Source organism: Sander lucioperca, chromosome 8, assembly GCF_008315115.2.
Source record: "Sander lucioperca isolate FBNREF2018 chromosome 8, SLUC_FBN_1.2, whole genome shotgun sequence".
NCBI classification, from domain to species: domain Eukaryota; kingdom Metazoa; phylum Chordata; class Actinopteri; order Perciformes; family Percidae; genus Sander; species Sander lucioperca.
This window is the reverse complement of record NC_050180.1, coordinates 22,089,481-22,105,499: the sequence shown is the minus strand read 5'-3', so window position 1 is coordinate 22,105,499 and position 16,019 is coordinate 22,089,481. Positions and strand designations below refer to the sequence as shown.

At 38.7% G+C, this 16,019-nt stretch overlaps 3 protein-coding genes across 6 annotated transcripts; 2 read left to right on the top strand and 1 right to left on the bottom strand.

Moving 5' to 3' along the window:
* The first annotated feature begins 258 nt into the window (after positions 1-258).
* bbs5 (Bardet-Biedl syndrome 5) lies at positions 259-5,152 on the top strand. The gene is made up of 12 exons (XM_031298051.2): positions 259-455; positions 893-975; positions 1,061-1,126; positions 2,373-2,422; positions 2,702-2,829; positions 2,923-3,058; positions 3,202-3,297; positions 3,952-4,014; positions 4,121-4,255; positions 4,514-4,597; positions 4,818-4,841; positions 4,943-5,152. The coding sequence occupies exons 1-12, from the start codon at positions 394-396 to the stop codon at positions 5,042-5,044; spliced, it is 1,029 nt and encodes a 342-aa protein (XP_031153911.1). The 5' UTR covers positions 259-393; the 3' UTR covers positions 5,045-5,152.
* Positions 5,153-5,916: 764 nt separating this feature from the next.
* On the top strand, positions 5,917-9,371 carry klhl41a (kelch-like family member 41a). Its single transcript, XM_031298038.2, has 6 exons — positions 5,917-7,060; positions 7,155-7,312; positions 7,415-7,522; positions 7,624-7,809; positions 8,250-8,393; positions 8,538-9,371. The coding sequence occupies exons 1-6, from the start codon at positions 5,975-5,977 to the stop codon at positions 8,647-8,649; spliced, it is 1,794 nt and encodes a 597-aa protein (XP_031153898.1). The 5' UTR covers positions 5,917-5,974; the 3' UTR covers positions 8,650-9,371.
* Positions 9,372-9,662: 291 nt separating this feature from the next.
* On the bottom strand, positions 9,663-15,166 carry fastkd1 (FAST kinase domains 1). Of its 4 annotated transcripts, none has more exons than XM_031298017.2 (15): positions 15,061-15,166; positions 14,144-14,662; positions 13,969-14,037; positions 13,533-13,658; positions 13,049-13,447; positions 12,837-12,947; positions 12,154-12,285; positions 11,586-12,072; positions 11,389-11,503; positions 11,183-11,311; positions 10,920-11,051; positions 10,707-10,820; positions 10,298-10,442; positions 10,082-10,196; positions 9,663-9,799 (listed from the first exon to the last, which is right to left on the bottom strand). In XM_031298017.2, the coding sequence occupies exons 2-15, from the start codon at positions 14,476-14,478 to the stop codon at positions 9,704-9,706; spliced, it is 2,505 nt and encodes an 834-aa protein (XP_031153877.1). In that variant the 5' UTR covers positions 14,479-14,662; positions 15,061-15,166; the 3' UTR covers positions 9,663-9,703. The 4 variants fall into 4 exon arrangements, with proteins under 4 accessions (XP_031153877.1, XP_035860248.1, XP_031153885.1 ...); XM_036004355.1 differs by having other exon boundaries at positions 14,144-14,667; positions 14,772-15,101; XM_031298025.2 differs by having other exon boundaries at positions 14,802-15,101.
* Positions 15,167-16,019: the final 853 nt, after the last annotated feature.

The window sequence follows — 16,019 nt, the reverse complement described above, 5'->3', positions numbered from 1 at the left end:
CTCACTGGCAGAAAATTTGTTAGTAAATCCAAACACTACATGTTTAAGATTTAGGAAAAAATCTGAATATCTAAATAAACAATAAATAAACTATAGAATCTATAGTTTATTGTACATGAAATCATATTTTTCCCTAATTATACATCTATCTATACTATAGAATCTATAGTATAGATAGATGTATAATAATAACGTATAAACATGTTGCCACAAGTTTTGCGATTGGTTGAAAACAGGTCCACAATATTGTCCCGTTTGCTTGCCGTCTGTTGCCACAGTGATTATGACGCTAGAGAGGCTAGTTCAGATTAGCCAGTCTAACATTTAGCTAGCAAGTAAGCTAGCAAACGTTACTAAACTAACGTTAAGCCGAAGGGTTTATTACCTGCAGTCATGTCATCTATTTTAGATGCTCTCTGGGAGGACAGAGACGTTAGATTCGACATAACAGCACAGTAAGTTACTTCACTGTAGTAGTTTTGGGATTATTTCACCATCGTACAAACGAACTAAAATAGCTAGCTAGTTAGCTAGCTCGCTAATTGGCTAACCAATGGTAACGTCAGATAAACTACGTTAATTCGCCTGTTGCTAATACAAGACTGAAAGTGTGTTTAGCTTTAAAGTCTGTCGTGGAAAACGTTTTACGGTAGCATTATGCCACATTTGTTTTAGTGTATAGCTAGCTAGATGTCATAGATAGACGTTATATTAATATCAGCTTTACTGTGTAATGTTAACCAGCTGTGATACACTTAGCTAGCTAAATTAAGCCTCAGCTATCACTCATCAATCCGTCAATCCATTTTATAACATTACACAGGCAAGGGAGATGCAAATATATTTGATATTTGCTCTATCGGTAGATACTTTCTAATTTCCTTGTACACAGGCAGATGAAAACTCGTCCAGGAGAAGCACTAATAGACTGTCTGGACTCCATAGAAGACACGAAAGGAAACAACGGAGATCGAGGTAGTTGGCTGTCTTGGAGGTTAAAACTATCTGCGCAACCTTGTGAGTGCTGGTCACCTAAAATGTGATGTCCATTTTTTTGCAGGACGACTGTTGGTAACAAACCTGAGAATCATTTGGCATTCTTCGGCCCTGCCAAGAGTCAATTTGTGTGAGTACACCTTCATGATTAAATGCATGTATTTATCTTATTGTTTGCCTCTCTCCATCAGCAGCACATCGGCAGAATATGTCTGCCCTCTCTACCTTATTAAATTGTATTATTTGAACATCTTCAACAGATTAGGTTAAATGACTTTCCTGTGCACCCTCAATTTCGTTCTCCATTTTGCTTAAATCTGAACTAAATCTAAAGATCTTGTGAAACACCATTACCACCAATTTCAGAATAATCCAATACAAAATAGGTTTTTACCATTTGTTGAGATGAAGCTGATGGCTTCATGTCATTCTGTATGTTGTATGTTCAATCAACTTTATTTTAAAGTGTTTCAATGAACAAGCACTGCAAGTAATACTAAGTGCTTTAGGAAAATAATGAAAATCATACTGATAAACAGAATAATACAGTGGCACTCATAATTTTATGAACCCATGCTAAAGTTGACTAAAAAGAGGAATAAAGAATCATCTTTTGGATGGATCTTAATGCCTTAATCAAAAAAAATGAGGAAAAATCCAACCTTTAAGGACATCAATTTTCTTTGTGAATGAATAATGTATCGTAAATAAATAATGTTCTTCCTTAAAATACAGGGGGCATAAGTAAGTACACCCCCTATGTTAAATTCCCATAGAGGCAGGCAGGTTTTTATTTTTAAAGGCCAGTTATTTCATGGATCCAGGATACTATGCATCCTGAAAAAGTTCCCTTGGCCTTTGGAATTAAAATAGCCCCACATCATCACATACCCTTCACCATACCTAGAGACTGGCATGGGGTACTTTCCATAAAATCATCTCTCAATGCAAATCAAACCAGCTATTAGGCTAACCGACATAAAAACATGCCAATCTCTAGGTATGGTGAAGGGTATGTGATGATGTGGGTCTACTTTAATTCCAAATCAGGATGCATAGTATTCTGGATACTATGCATCCTGATAAAGAGATGATAGAGAGATGATTTTATGGAAAGTACCCCATGCCATGTTTTTAATTAAGGCATTAAGATCAATTTCCAAAAGATGATTTTTTTTTTTTATTCCTCTTTTTAGTCAACTTTAGCATGGGTTCATAAACTTATGAGTGCCACTATATATCTTGAGGCTCTTACTTTATTTTCAGTGCTCACATTTACAAGTACATAGCAACAAAGTGCAAAGTCAAGATGACTGGAAGAAGCCAAGTGTGAGAAATCATATTAAAAATCTTGCAAATCTGTTTTGTTTTTTTAGCTGTGGGTTACAACTCCATCATTAACATCACAACAAGGACAGCTAACTCAGTAAGTAAGCCTATCTTATGTTATTATTTCAAGTAAGTCCAAAGTATTTGTCCATAATGTTTTTACATTTCCTCACACACATCACAAGTCTGTGTCAAATATGTCTTTTTATTCACAAGTTTAAAGTGGAAAAATGTTTCAAACTAATCTCTGCAAGAACAAATAAAGGCAACATTGTTTCGACATGCTATTGAAGTAAATAATAAATGAAGAATTTAACAGAAATGTGATAGAGACTGACAAACAATGCTAATTTATTAATTGAATGCTATTTTCCAGAAACTGAGAGGCCAAACTGAAGCGCTCTACATCTTGACAAAGTCCAACAACACAAGATTTGAGTTCATTTTCACCAATGTGGTTCCAGGGAGTCCACGGCTCTTCACTTCTGTTATTGCTGTCCACAGGTAAAACAATGCTGAGGCAGTGTTCAGTTCTGTGATTACAGTCTATGTAAAATGTATGTCTTAATAAATACTTTTGTTTTTGTTTCGTGTTAGGGCCTATGAGACATCGAAAATGTACAGGGACCTGAAATTGCGAGCTGCTCTCATTCAAAATAAACAGCTGAGGCTCTTGCCCCGAGAGCAAGTTTATGATAAAATTAATGGAGTTTGGAATTTATCCAGTGATCAGGTACGGGTGATGCAAAAGTGTCTGTCGAAATGATTTGCTTCAATTTAGCATTTTCCAGTTTACGTTTCTCTGACATCATAAATACTCAGACTTACACTAAAAATAGCATAACAGCTTAAAATGTTTAAAATGCTTTCTTTTAGGGTAATCTTGGAACCTTCTTTATCACCAATGTTCGGATCGTGTGGCATGCCAATATGAACGAGAGCTTCAATGTCAGCATTCCTTACCTTCAGATTGTAAGTACAATACACTAAATAACATTACCAATCCAGTCCTCACTTTTCCACCTGACTTGTCAAGTGGCCTTTTGATTGGTTCTAATAATGGGATTCTTTGTTTTCCTTTTTTTGTTGCTAATTCGTGGCTCAAAATATTTTGAAACTTGTTGAATGGCAACTGATAGTGTGACCAGATACTTTAATGTAGATATTAGTGTGAATGTATAATGTCATAAAAAACATCCAAACCTATTATGTGCTCAGGAGCGCCTAAGTGAGAGAGGAACTCTGTGTGGTTGTCAATTGCATAATGCACTTTCAATATAAATACACCAAAAAGTGTAAAAACAGACACAGAGCAACCTTTAGGTTGGTGTACTGTACATCCACACAGCAGGAGGCATGAGGTACCTTTTGTAATTTTCCATCCTGTTTTAGTCGGTATGATACATTTGTTTAGTGATTAATCTCAGCAGCCCTGTGTCACTACAGCTACTTATTTTTTTATTGAGGTAGTTTCACTTTAGTCATAGACAGACACCACTGTACTCTTGCATATGAGCTGCTACTAATGATCTTGTTTTGGTTGTAAAAACAATGTATTGTTTCTCTTTCAATTTAAGATTGTGTGTTTTATTTCCATTTTTTTATTTATTTATTTTTTTTATTTAGTGGTCCATCAGAATAAGAGACTCAAAGTTTGGATTGGCTTTGGTGATAGAGAGTTCACGCCAGGTAAAATATTTTTCTTCTGCAGTTTCAGTCACATTCATCTGAACTGATCACAATATAATGATGTATTACCTGGGGTTTGAGTGCATAAATCTACATATGTTTTTAGAGTGGTGGCTATGTGCTCGGGTTTAAGATTGACCCTGTGGATAAGCTTCAAGACGCACTCAAGGAAATCAACTCATTGCATAAGGTGTACTCTGCCAACCCCATCTTTGGAGTGGACTATGAAATGGAAGAAAAGGTAGGTGTCACAATATTAGAAGCAGTGACCCTGAACACCTCAACAGTACAACATTAAAACGTGAAGAAAGACTTGAAACTCGAAACAAACCAACTTTAAAATACCCTCCTTTATTTTTGAATCACTGGCATTTTCACAGCTAATTTTTTTAGTATCTACATTCCTGTAATTGTTTTGCATACACCATTGTAGCTGGCTTTTTCACTAGTTCAGCTGATCTTGTTGTCATAGCGCTGTTTGTCCTAACAATAATTTCAGCCCCAGCCGTTGGAAGAACTGACAGTGGAACAGCCTTTCGATGACGTGGAAATTGAGCCCGATGAGCAGACCGATGCTTTCACGGTGAGTTACACTCATCACTCCTCTGGGAGTCAATGGTTTAGTTTTAAGACTCTCAGAATAGCTGCCAGCTAAAGCCCTTCAGCATAATGAACAAACATGAATTCAGGTTGCCTAGTGCTCATTTGTGTTATGGAGCGGTGCTCATCAGATGACAATGACATGTCCCAGTTTTTTTTTTTTTAAATAAATGAGTTGAATTGTGTGTGTTGCGTGCCCACAGGCTTACTTTGCTGATGGAAATAAGGTAAAGTCTCACAATACATTTTATCACCAGCTATAATTGTAAAATATGTTGTATAGTATGTTGTGTTATAATTTTTTCATTTGTTTAATGTTGTTCCAAAGCAACAAGACCGTGAGCCAATTTTCTCTGAGGAGCTGGGCCTCGCTGTTGAGAAGCTGAAGGATGGCTTCACACTTCAAGGACTGTGGGAAGTCATGAGCTGAAATAATATGAAACCTATTTATTTATATGTCAGGTTAAAAGTTGTACAGTTTATGCATAGGTACTTTTTGATTAAAAAAAAAAAGAAAAATAGAAAACACTAAAGTACATGTAGGGCATATTTAGTTTGAGGATATTTGTGTAAAACATTTTCTTGTAATGACTAGAATGTGACATATAATGCAGTTTGTAAATTTAATAAATGTATTTAAATAGACATTGGAGAGTACTTTTTTTTTTTTTTTTTTTTTACATTTGAATAACAATAATGCAGTAAGTTTGTACTGTATCTCACACACAATTCATTTGTATGTGGAAAAAACAATGATCTCAGGCTAAATACATAACTGCAGAAGGTGCTAAAGTATTTAAAAAATGTGAAAGAGGACAAACTGTTACCTCCTGTGGCAGCAGCTGTTCACTGACCCTGTCTTCTTGTTAGATAACTCCCCTGTGGATGTGTCACATCCCTATACTGAATAACACTGTATTGAAGTTTTTATTATTATTAATGAACTGTGACTCACTCCACATGTAGATGTCTCTAGAATACACAGGATTGTAGTAAAGGCCATCTGTGAACACATAAAGTGCTGGAACAAATAGTCCTGCCATTGTGTTTAGTAGATAGATAGATAGATAGATAGATACGTCACCCTATTTGATAAAAAAGAATGAAATGAAAGGATCATAGGTTATTTCTGTGTGACTGTACCTCAGTGTTGTTACAAATCACTAGGGTGACAAGGCTCCACAGTTGTTTTTACTTTATGACAGCTGTGTGAGCTCTCCGATTTGGCCAACCTGAATTCTTCATGGATGGGGTGGTTTGCTATATTTAGAGGGGGCACGGTTATATTGAAGTGACTTCAGACCTGGCTGCCTATAGTTCTCTGTCTGTTGTAAACACTTCCACGTCCTGTCCTAGAAGAATGGATCCCCAAAGCATGAGGGAAGATCTCCGTCTGTTTCAGAGCACTTTGCTGCAGGATGGACTCAAAGAGCTCCTGAATGAGAATAAGTTAATTGACTGTGTGCTAAAGGTTGAAGACCGAAGCATCCCCTGCCATCGGCTCATTCTGTCAGCTTGTAGTCCTTATTTCCGGGAGCTGTACTTCTCAACTGATGGCAAGGAAATGGATCAAATGGAGGTTGTTCTGGAGAACCTAGACCCCGTTATTATGGAGGCCATTGTAAATCACATGTACTCAGCAGAGATTGACATCAACGACAACAACGTGCAGGATATTTTGGCTGCTGCCAACCGCTTCCAGATCCCCTCAGTGTTCACAGTTTGTGTGAATTATCTCCAGAAGACGCTGTCAAAGAAAAACTGTCTTGCCATCTACAGGCTGGGACTGATGCTGAACAGCGCCAGACTGGCAATGGCAGCTCGAGATTACATTGCAGATCGATTTGAGACCATAGCAAGTGATGAGGATTTCTTGGAGCTCGCTCCACCTGAGTTCTTTGCCATTATTGGAGCAGATGCATTGAATGTACAAAAGGAGGAAGTAGTGTTTGAGACCCTCATGAGGTGGATCAGAAAAGACAAAGAGAAGCGCGTGAAATCCTTAGAGGAGGCCTTTGAGTGCATTCGTTTCCGTTTGCTCCCAGAGAAGTACTTTAAGGAGAAGGTGGAGAAGGTTGACCTCATTAAGGCTGATCCTGAGCTTCTCAAAAAAATCAAAGTCATAAAGGAAGCCTTTGCAGGGAAGCTGCCTGAGAAGAAAAAGGGAAAAGATGATGAGGAAGGAGAGGAGGAAAAGTTGCCCGGCTATCTGAATGATAACCGCAGATATGGCATGTATGCCAAAGACATGGTTCTGATGATCAATGACACTGCTGCCGTAGCTTATGATGTCCAAGAGAATGAATGTTTGCTTGCTGCAATGGCTGAGCAGATCCCCCGAAACCACGTCAGCCTGGTAACAAAGAAGAACAATCTGTATGTGTTGGGAGGACTGTTTGTGGACGAAGAGGACAAAGAAAACCCATTGCAGTGTTACTTCTACCAGGTATAAAACTGTAATTTACATCGCAGATGTTCTGAACACATCAAAGTAATTCCTTCATTTGGTTTTCCAAAATATCTTAAAATGTGTCTTTCAGTTGGACAGTCTCACTGCTGAATGGATTGCTCTGCCACCCATGCCTTCCCCCAGGTGTTTGTTTGCTGTAGGTGAATGTGAAAATCTCCTTTTTGCTGTGGCAGGAAAAGATTTACAGTCCAATGAGTCTCATGACACTGTTCTGTGCTATGACATTGAGTAAGTTCAGTACAACCATTTTGGATGTGCTCATTCCTTTGTCTTATTGAAAGCACTAGTGTGTATTTACAATTTAAATACTGTTTATCTGCCCTTTTTTAGAAAAATGAAATGGACTCAAACAAAAAAGTTGCCCTTGAACATCCACGGCCACTGTGTTGTCTCTGAGAACGGGCTGGTGTACTGTATTGGAGGAAAAACAGATGACAAGTAAGATTGCAATGCCAAAACACTTTTAAATTAAGTCAAAATATATTATTTTCACATTACATTAACCCTTCACATTCATCTGTTTTGTCTCTCTGGTAAAGTAAAGCAACCAATAAGATGTTTGCATACAGCCACAAGAGGTCAGAGTGGAAAGAAGTGGCTTCCATGAAGACGCCCAGGTCCATGTTTGGGGCAGTTATCCACAACGGGAAGATTGTTGTCGCTGGGGGAGTCAATGAGGAAGGCCTCACAGCTGCGTGTGAAGCCTATGACTTTGGAACCAACAAGTATGTGGTTTTATTATAACAATTTGTATAGGCACCTTAAAGTGTTGTACATAGCTGGTTTTTATTATTTTCAGATATTTAGTTTACCAATCCAAGTTTTATATATCAAATATTCATAAAATCTCACAGCTTTTTTCTATATTTGCATGCTTTAAATCAGTGGTCCCAATCTTGCAGTGAGCAGTTAAACCATGGTGTTTTCATCCTCAGATTGCTTCATTTGAAAGATTTTAAAGAGAAGGCATCCAGACAAAAAGCACAAATGAGAACAAAGTATTATAATTTGTGTAACACATATACAATATATGTTTTATTTTATATTCCTTTAATATAAAATTCAAATAAAAAGTCAAGGAACTCTTGCTGAGATTCTTAAGGAAAAGAAAAAACAAACAACATGGAGATATCACATTAATACAGCTGAGTGTACCTGGTTGCAGGTGGTCACCCTTCCCAGAGTTGCCCCAGGAGAGGAGTTCAGTCAACCTGGTGAGCTGTGGAGGGCAGTTGTACACTGTTGGAGGCTTCGCCTTGGTGGAGAGCGAGAACGAATGCGCACCCGGTGAAATCATCGACATTTGGCTGTATGTGTTGATTTTGTTGCATTACATGTTACAATATAATGTGGCACAGAACAATGTCATCTTGCTCAATTTTTTTTTATAATGATGGCTCTCATAATACTCTCAACGCTGTATTATAGTGACATGTGTTAACTGTCTCACCAGGTATGAAGATGACAAGAAACAGTGGACTGGTATGATCAAAGAGATGCGTTATGCAGCTGGAGCCTCCTGTGTGTCCATGTGTCTAAATGCAGCCAGAATGCCCCATCTGTAACAACAGTCTAGGGACATTTAAAGCACGTTCACTTTACCGGTACTACTGTAGGCAATAATATTATGTACATGCTCTTTATTAAGTGGCTTGTTGTCATTTAACATATCACATGTTCTCTTTGCCTGTTCTGTGAGTGTTTCTATGAAATGTGTTAGTTTTAATTGGCTTATTTCTTGTCGTTTGGACCAGACTTAATTGATTCTGATCTTCTAAAACACATCACTTGTTGAGAATTCCCCACTTTCACCCCTTAATTACAAGATTTTATTGTTGTTACTGTTAGCTGGATAGGTTTGCATAAAAATGTTTTCTTTTAATCAGAAAATATTCATCTTCCAGTCAGTTACAAGTACCGTGTAACTCTTCAGTATTAAAACATCATCTCCACAGGCTTACTGTCCGTTTGACCTTTTAGATTGGTTTGTTTTCATGCAATACTACACGGTTTATATGATTATTCAAAATATTGTGGCCCTGTCATGGACATTTTTTAAATGTTTTAATGCTGTTGTAGTATGAGAAGTCACTAGTATTCAGAACAGATTGGACTAAACTAACAAAGGTTCAGTTAAATGTTAAGGCCTTTTTAATGTATGAATAAGAGTCTGCATATGTCACATATGTAAGGGACAAAATGTAGTCTTGGGAAAATGTTCATGTTCAAAAGCTCTACAATCACAGTTTAAATCTGTGCGAATTGGTAAACAATACTCCCAAAGAGAGGACTGATGGAAACCTTGGCTCCTGTTGACGCTCTGCATATCGACTAGTCTAGCAAAATGCATGATAGCCAGTTTGTTGAGCAACACTGATAATACCGCATTCATGTTAGATCTACATTTTTTTTAAAGCTAATGAAGCTTTATATTTTATTAAAAATACAAATTTTAATGCAAAAGCACATAATACACAATCTCACTTAACATGAACAAGGTAGATTCATGTCAACTTTGCGCTCAAAGTAAGGAACACTTGATGTATATTAACATAGTTTTCAAAACACTGTCAAAGCATTAAATGCAATGTTACTTTCATTATTCAATAAATAAGGCCTTCAAGAAGAAAGCTCTCTAAACAGGTTCTTCTTTAGATAGTCCTTCCAGGCATCTGGTGTTGAAAGCTCCATAGAGTTCCATTCAAAGTGAGGGATCTGTAAAAAAGAAATATTTCAGTGTCACTGACATTTAATATGATCACCGCATGTAATATTTCTTTTTGTTTTTAAAGACTTTTTGGGGCATTTTTAGCCCTTTATTTGACAGGACAGGAAAGGGGAGAGAGAGGTGGATGACATGCAGCAAAGGGCCACAGGTCGGAATCAAACCCATGGCCGCTGCGGTAAGGACTGATCCTTTGTACATGGGACGCATGCTCAACCAGGTGAGCTACCCAGGCGCCCCAAGGCATGCAATCTTAAATGGTGTCTTCTCACCTGAACCACACTATATCCCAGAATTTCAAGGTGTCTTTTTCTCATCAGGGCTTCACCTTTCATATGGTGAGAGTTCTTGCAGAAGGACTTTGAATCAAGAAAGTCCACAGCAACTCTTGAGTGATAAAATAAAAACAGGATGTCAAACATAATTCATTTCCGATTGGTCTACTTATTCATCTTTGTTATTCAGGTTGTTTTCTGATATATGCCTACCGCTGAGCTCCAGGTGGCAGCTCATCCCTGATGTTTTCCACTGAGCTGGTCCCCCAGTGAACCTTTCCTCTGTCTGAGATCTGCAGTGTGCTGGGCTCGCTGTAGGGCAACGGCTGCAGATCTTTGTCCAGTATGCATTCAAAGTCTGTAAAGGCAAAACGCGGTCACATTACACTTCTGACGGAAATAACGGAAATATAATGTGACCGTTACCTTAAAGCTTGTGTTTAAGAGTTATAAATTGAAATTCATCCGTATAAATTGACTTGATGCATGGCAAGTGAAGGGGCTACCCATCGTATGAGCTTCATTTTTCCTCAGGTGCAGACTTTTGTAGAATAGAACAGGTGTGATAAAACATCAAATTAGTGTTTAATATTGAGATGGAAATCCACCCCATAATACTCACCTGCAGTGTAAAAATATGGAGTGACAACTGCTACTCGAACACAGTTAATGCCACCGAGAACCTCGCCCAGCATTTTGTGGATCTGCTGTTGTACAGGACTCACAGTTCCATTCCCTGAAGAAAAAAAACATTGACAGAATATATGACATATACATTTTTATTTGAATTCCATTTTCCCCACCTAAACCAGTGCATCTTTTTTTTTTTTTTAACCTTTCTTTTGCAACTGCTGGCAGTAGCGCTCATGAAACCAGGGCACCTGGAACTCGGGACACTCGAGACACACGGCACGATTGAGCTCCATGAGGCGTAGTCTGGTCCGCATGTTTAGGTTATCAGGTAGAGCTGCAAGAAGTTTAGGACAACAGTTAATCTTATTGAACTGTGAGGTGCTTACATCTTAATTTTGCTAAAAGATGCATATTAACAATTATATTTTAACATAAACACATTTGCAAGCAAAGTGGGGGACATACTTTCTAGTTGGGCATCCAGCTTTCCCAGAAAGTCTATACTGAAAATTTCTTTGACCAGTTCCTCAGGAAAACAGTCGGCCACAGCCAAAGTGTATGCCAGGAGAACTAGCAGATGTGGGTCAAAGGACCCTACAAACACAAGAGGGAAAGGTGTTAGTGTAAGTTTAAAATAAGAAAAAAAAGTCAGTGTAAACTGATTGACTTACTGATATGAGGCGTGAAGCGCTGAATACAAACATTATACAACTCGTCTGCTTGTACGGGATCATAATTCAGGACAGAGAAGGGTAGAAGGGTAGCATAGGTTGCCGAGTGGTGAATCTGAAAAAGGATACAGGAAAAGTACGCTTAATATATATTGAATTATTCCAGACTCAACACATTGTGATGTCTCTTAGGGCACCTTGTCAATGTCTTTAATGGCCATACTGGCGATACGGTCCATCAGGGGAGGGCAGAGGTGATTTATCCTGGTTAAGAAGAGGGCAAGCTCAGGCACATTGGTCCAGTTTATTTGGTCCATCATCCTCTTCAGCGTGACCATCGTCTCTTCCAGTAGCATTTCCTCAAACCACTCTCCAGAAATGTACTTGAGCTCCTCCAGCACCAAGTCCAGCCGGTCGGCCGTTTGCAGCCTCTCATGCCCGCAGCGATTCAGGGTCTGCAGCAGACGGACGTACTTGCTGGGAGTGTTGTGGCGGTAGGAGGGATCATTGCGCACCCACTTGGCAACGGCGAAAGAAATGGTGTTGAGGTCATTGAGATTGCACTGGGACACTACCGCATCCACCCTTGAGATCACGCCCTCGTCAAGCCGCGGGCAGGGCAGCATAGACAGAACACGGGTCAACATGGTCACCTCGTAGGGGAAGAAGCTGCGCTGCAAAAAGCTGCAAGAAAAATTGTAACCAGCCTACGTTTCAATCAAAGAGAGAGGCAACATGTCTTCCTTAGCTCAAATAAACACTTACTTGACCAAAATGTTTCTTAGTTTAGTGAAGAGTTCGGGGTTCTGATACTGCAGCAGAAAAAGAGCCTGGGTGATTCTGGCTACCTCCACTGGCTTGTAGCAATGAAGGTTCCTTTGGATTACCGATGCAATTCTGGAAAATAATTTTGTTATAATTACATTTTACAAAATATCGGTGGAATCTTTTCACATAAACACATTAAATACACAACATTATGATAAGGACCCCTGAAATTTGACTTTCAACAAGATATAACCTGAGTGGAGAGCTTTTACAATTAAAAAATAAACTTGTCAGAGCTTTCTGATGGGCAAACTATATCATGGAGACAATGTTTTTAAACAAATGGGCCTTGTGGTGAGATTTTGTCAACTGCTGTTTCCAATGTCAATAATTCATTTTCAATCTCAACTTTTAAGACAGCATGAGCGAGAGGTGCTTGAAGTTCTCAGAAAATGTAAATTTGAACATTTACAATTTTATGACAAATGCATCTGCCAAAAAAGATCTGTACACGATCAAAAGCACCAGAAGAGCTCCTAAATGGTCCTGTTTTTAAGATCAATAATGAAATGTTGTTGTCATTAGTGTATATGGTAATACTGATATATATCCAATAAGTGGAAATTGGTCAATATATTGGCTCCACTTATTAAACTATATGATATGAGATATGAACTCACTTGTTCAGTAAGCTAAGATTCCTGCTCTGAATCTCTTCTAGAGCTTCAGCTATAGCCAAAGCCTGATGTGCATTGAGCTCGTCCGCCAACAGGAGGGCAGTGTTCTCCAACCTGAGAGGGATTAAACCACATTGGAGACATGTGTGACTCAAGAACTGTTGTAAAGGGTTAGATTTCCACTCATGGATCCCTCCATTGATAATGATACAAACCCGTCTCTGATCTCCTGACTGGCCATCGGAGCCAGAGCGACAAACAGTTTGGTGAAGGAGAAAGGGTCAGTGCTTGAATCAATCAGTTCTTTTAGTCTTTGTTTGACAGCCAGCCTGAAGTCACAGTTGTTGAACTGCAGAGACTGATACAGCCCCATGATGATGCTGATATTTTCTGCGTCCAGTCTGGGAATGTTGCACAAGATGATCTTGTTGCACTTCTCCAGCAGAGGCCGGTAACTGTGCTTGATGTTGCGCAGAAACTGCACCACTCTCCGCAGGTTGTTGTAATTTGAGGGATCCATGGTGTCTAGGAGATGGTCTGCCCTGCTAATCAGGGCATCCCGAAGCCGGGGAGACACCAGGGACGACATGCTGATCATCAGTGTAGTTAGGATCCTGGGAAAACATGACCAGAGTCAATATAAGGTACTTATATTTGATTAAATATTTGTTATTTGATCTTATCCGTCTCATGACCAACCTGGCATCATCAATGGACGACAACCTCTGATCCACAATACTGGTGATGTGGCCCATTAGAGGACTGTGTTGAAGGTGCTGATCACTGAGACAGATGGAAAACTTGGACAGGGATGCCATTGGAAATCTGCAAAGAAATCCCATTAATACAACAATTTTGATACTAATTTATCTTTTTAGTAATTTATAAAAAGGAAAAATGCCAAACATATGCTGATTTCAGCTTCTTTAATGTAGAGATCTACACCTTTTCTCTATTTAATATAAATGTATTTTTTTATATTTGGGTTGGAACAAGACAGTTGAGGGTATTTTGGCATTTTATAGACTTTACAATTGCTTGATTAATGAAAGAAAATAGATTATTAAATAATGAAAATGATAGTTAGTTGCAGCCCTACATCCCATCAACTCAAACCAAAGTAAAGCAATCATACCGGTCTATTCTGAGCCATGCTTCTGAAACCAACTGCTGAACAAGGGAGTCATGTGGATCCACATTCAACCTAAAAGATGGACAGTAATACAGTACATTATCATTCCTATATTATGATTCAAAGACATAACACTGCAACTATTGTGTCTATAATAATTGTCTATATCTTTATGTACCTGAGGAAACTGTAAAGCATGTCAACCAACATAAAATCATCCATAAGAGCAATTTTGTTCTCCGCCAAAACCCGGAGAGTCAAGAACTGTGGGTGGCTTTTGATGAGCTCCACAGTCCTGAGCATTTGTGGCTTCTCCTTCTGGAACTGCCACAGCATCCCCACAGCCCTGCTGACATGGTTCACTGTGAGCTTGGCCTTGTTCTTGCCAACCACATCAAACACCTGGTCTTCAGCAGAGCAAACCCGCAGCTGCTCCAGAACCTGGTCTCGGTTCACTGCCCCCCCATGAAGAAGCCTCCCAAGGAAGGAATTCACACACCTGAGCCGAAGCATCACCACAGACCTGGGCTCAAATTAAAAATGCAATGGGGTGTTCATTGTACCAACACAGTGTCCCCACTTTGCACTTCAACGTCAAACCAACAGGCGGGCAGCTATCAGGGAGCTGAAATCACACCCACAAAACTCCAGTCTGGAGATAGCATAGGTTAGGTGCTCCTTCAGGGACCTGTGTCAACTGAAGACAATACACACAAAAGAAACGCATTAATTTGACCTGCATCACAATGTGTTCAATTATGTATGGTTATGAGTAACATTTTATGCACAAACACTTGAATGATGACAGTAAGGTTAGCTCAGTGTGCCATGATGACCTCAGGTTCAGACAGGTTCATCTCGCAGACAACCCCATTCAGAGATTTCATATTACTTTCCTTAACACCAATAGCTAAGTTCAGTTTGCTAAAGCGGTATTCACGTTCATGGAAAAATAAATACCTAAAATGACTCCAGATTACCCCTGCAAGCTGGACTCTTTGCTAGGTTTGTGCAAATTACAGAGATTCAAACATAAGATATATAACACAATGTATTTCATTGTCATTAAAATCGCTCATTCAAAGTCAAAATTACCCAGCATGCGTGCCATACTGTTTCACTTCCGTAGCCAGTGACATACTGAATATGAGGGTTTTTTAAACCCTGGGTATTGCCTTTCAGGCAGGAGCCTTGATGCATATTGGTGAGGTCATGGATGTATTGTATTAAGGTCGAGAGTCCTTCATCACGCAACCAGTTGTCCAGAGGGGTTCATTAAGGTGAGAACCCCTAAACTGACACAAATTAGACCATGACACCCCCACCCATTCCGTTTGATAAGATTTCGTCCCAGGGTCCTCCATCTGATTGGATTTTTTTCTTTTAGATGTTATATTACAGAAAGTGTATGAAACCAATGACCAAATAGTCATACATTATGTCATTGTGTTAGCCTACTTATGGATGAAATTATAGTAAAAATAAGGATTCCCCTTTTTTTCTGGGGGTCCCTGGACCCTACTTTGAGAACAATTGATGTGGATGATTTCTGAGAAAGCTGTACCATTTTTTGTTTACATCATTTAAAAAACAGAAGTATAACAGTATGTACACACAAAACTGCCCATGTACTGTATCATCGGTCCATGACAAATTTACCAAACACAAAATTAGTCTTATGAAAAAAAAAAAATGTCCAAAGTTTGGTTGGAGTCTGCCCATTTCTTCTTGTGAATGTTGCATTTTACTGCACACAAAAACATCAACATTTTTCAATCTCATTACCTTCAAAACATATAAGTCAATAAATGTCTTTATCCTGAAATTGATTGGTTGGCCCAGTTTTCCTTCTTATAAAATGTTGAACATCAACCCAACATATTATGGTATACATACAGTGATACAAAATAAATGACAAATTGTTTGTTCTTCTGTTCATATAAAGTGCAAGAATATTAAATACTAAGTCTAAATCTCCCTAATGTCTCTTATGTCTCTTTTGCTGGATATATATATTTTTTGGGAGATTTTAAATTAACCCTCTTTAAAAGAAA

Coding starts and splice junctions, on each gene's coding strand:
- bbs5 (XM_031298051.2), top strand. CDS start 394: ATGTCATCTATTTTAGATGCTCTCTGGGAGGACAGAGACGTTAGATTC. Junction 3,059..3,201: donor GGAATTTATCCAGTGATCAG/GTACGGGTGATG, acceptor GCTTTCTTTTAG/GGTAATCTTGGAACCTTCTT. Junction 4,256..4,513: donor ACTATGAAATGGAAGAAAAG/GTAGGTGTCACA, acceptor CAATAATTTCAG/CCCCAGCCGTTGGAAGAACT.
- klhl41a (XM_031298038.2), top strand. CDS start 5,975: ATGGATCCCCAAAGCATGAGGGAAGATCTCCGTCTGTTTCAGAGCACT. Junction 7,313..7,414: donor GTTCTGTGCTATGACATTGA/GTAAGTTCAGTA, acceptor GCCCTTTTTTAG/AAAAATGAAATGGACTCAAA. Junction 8,394..8,537: donor GAAATCATCGACATTTGGCT/GTATGTGTTGAT, acceptor CTGTCTCACCAG/GTATGAAGATGACAAGAAAC.
- fastkd1 (XM_031298017.2), bottom strand. CDS start 14,478: ATGCTTCGGCTCAGGTGTGTGAATTCCTTCCTTGGGAGGCTTCTTCAT. Junction 11,504..11,585: donor CCATTAAAGACATTGACAAG/GTGCCCTAAGAG, acceptor ATCCTTTTTCAG/ATTCACCACTCGGCAACCTA. Junction 10,821..10,919: donor CCAGCAGTTGCAAAAGAAAG/GTTAAAAAAAAA, acceptor TTTTTTCTTCAG/GGAATGGAACTGTGAGTCCT.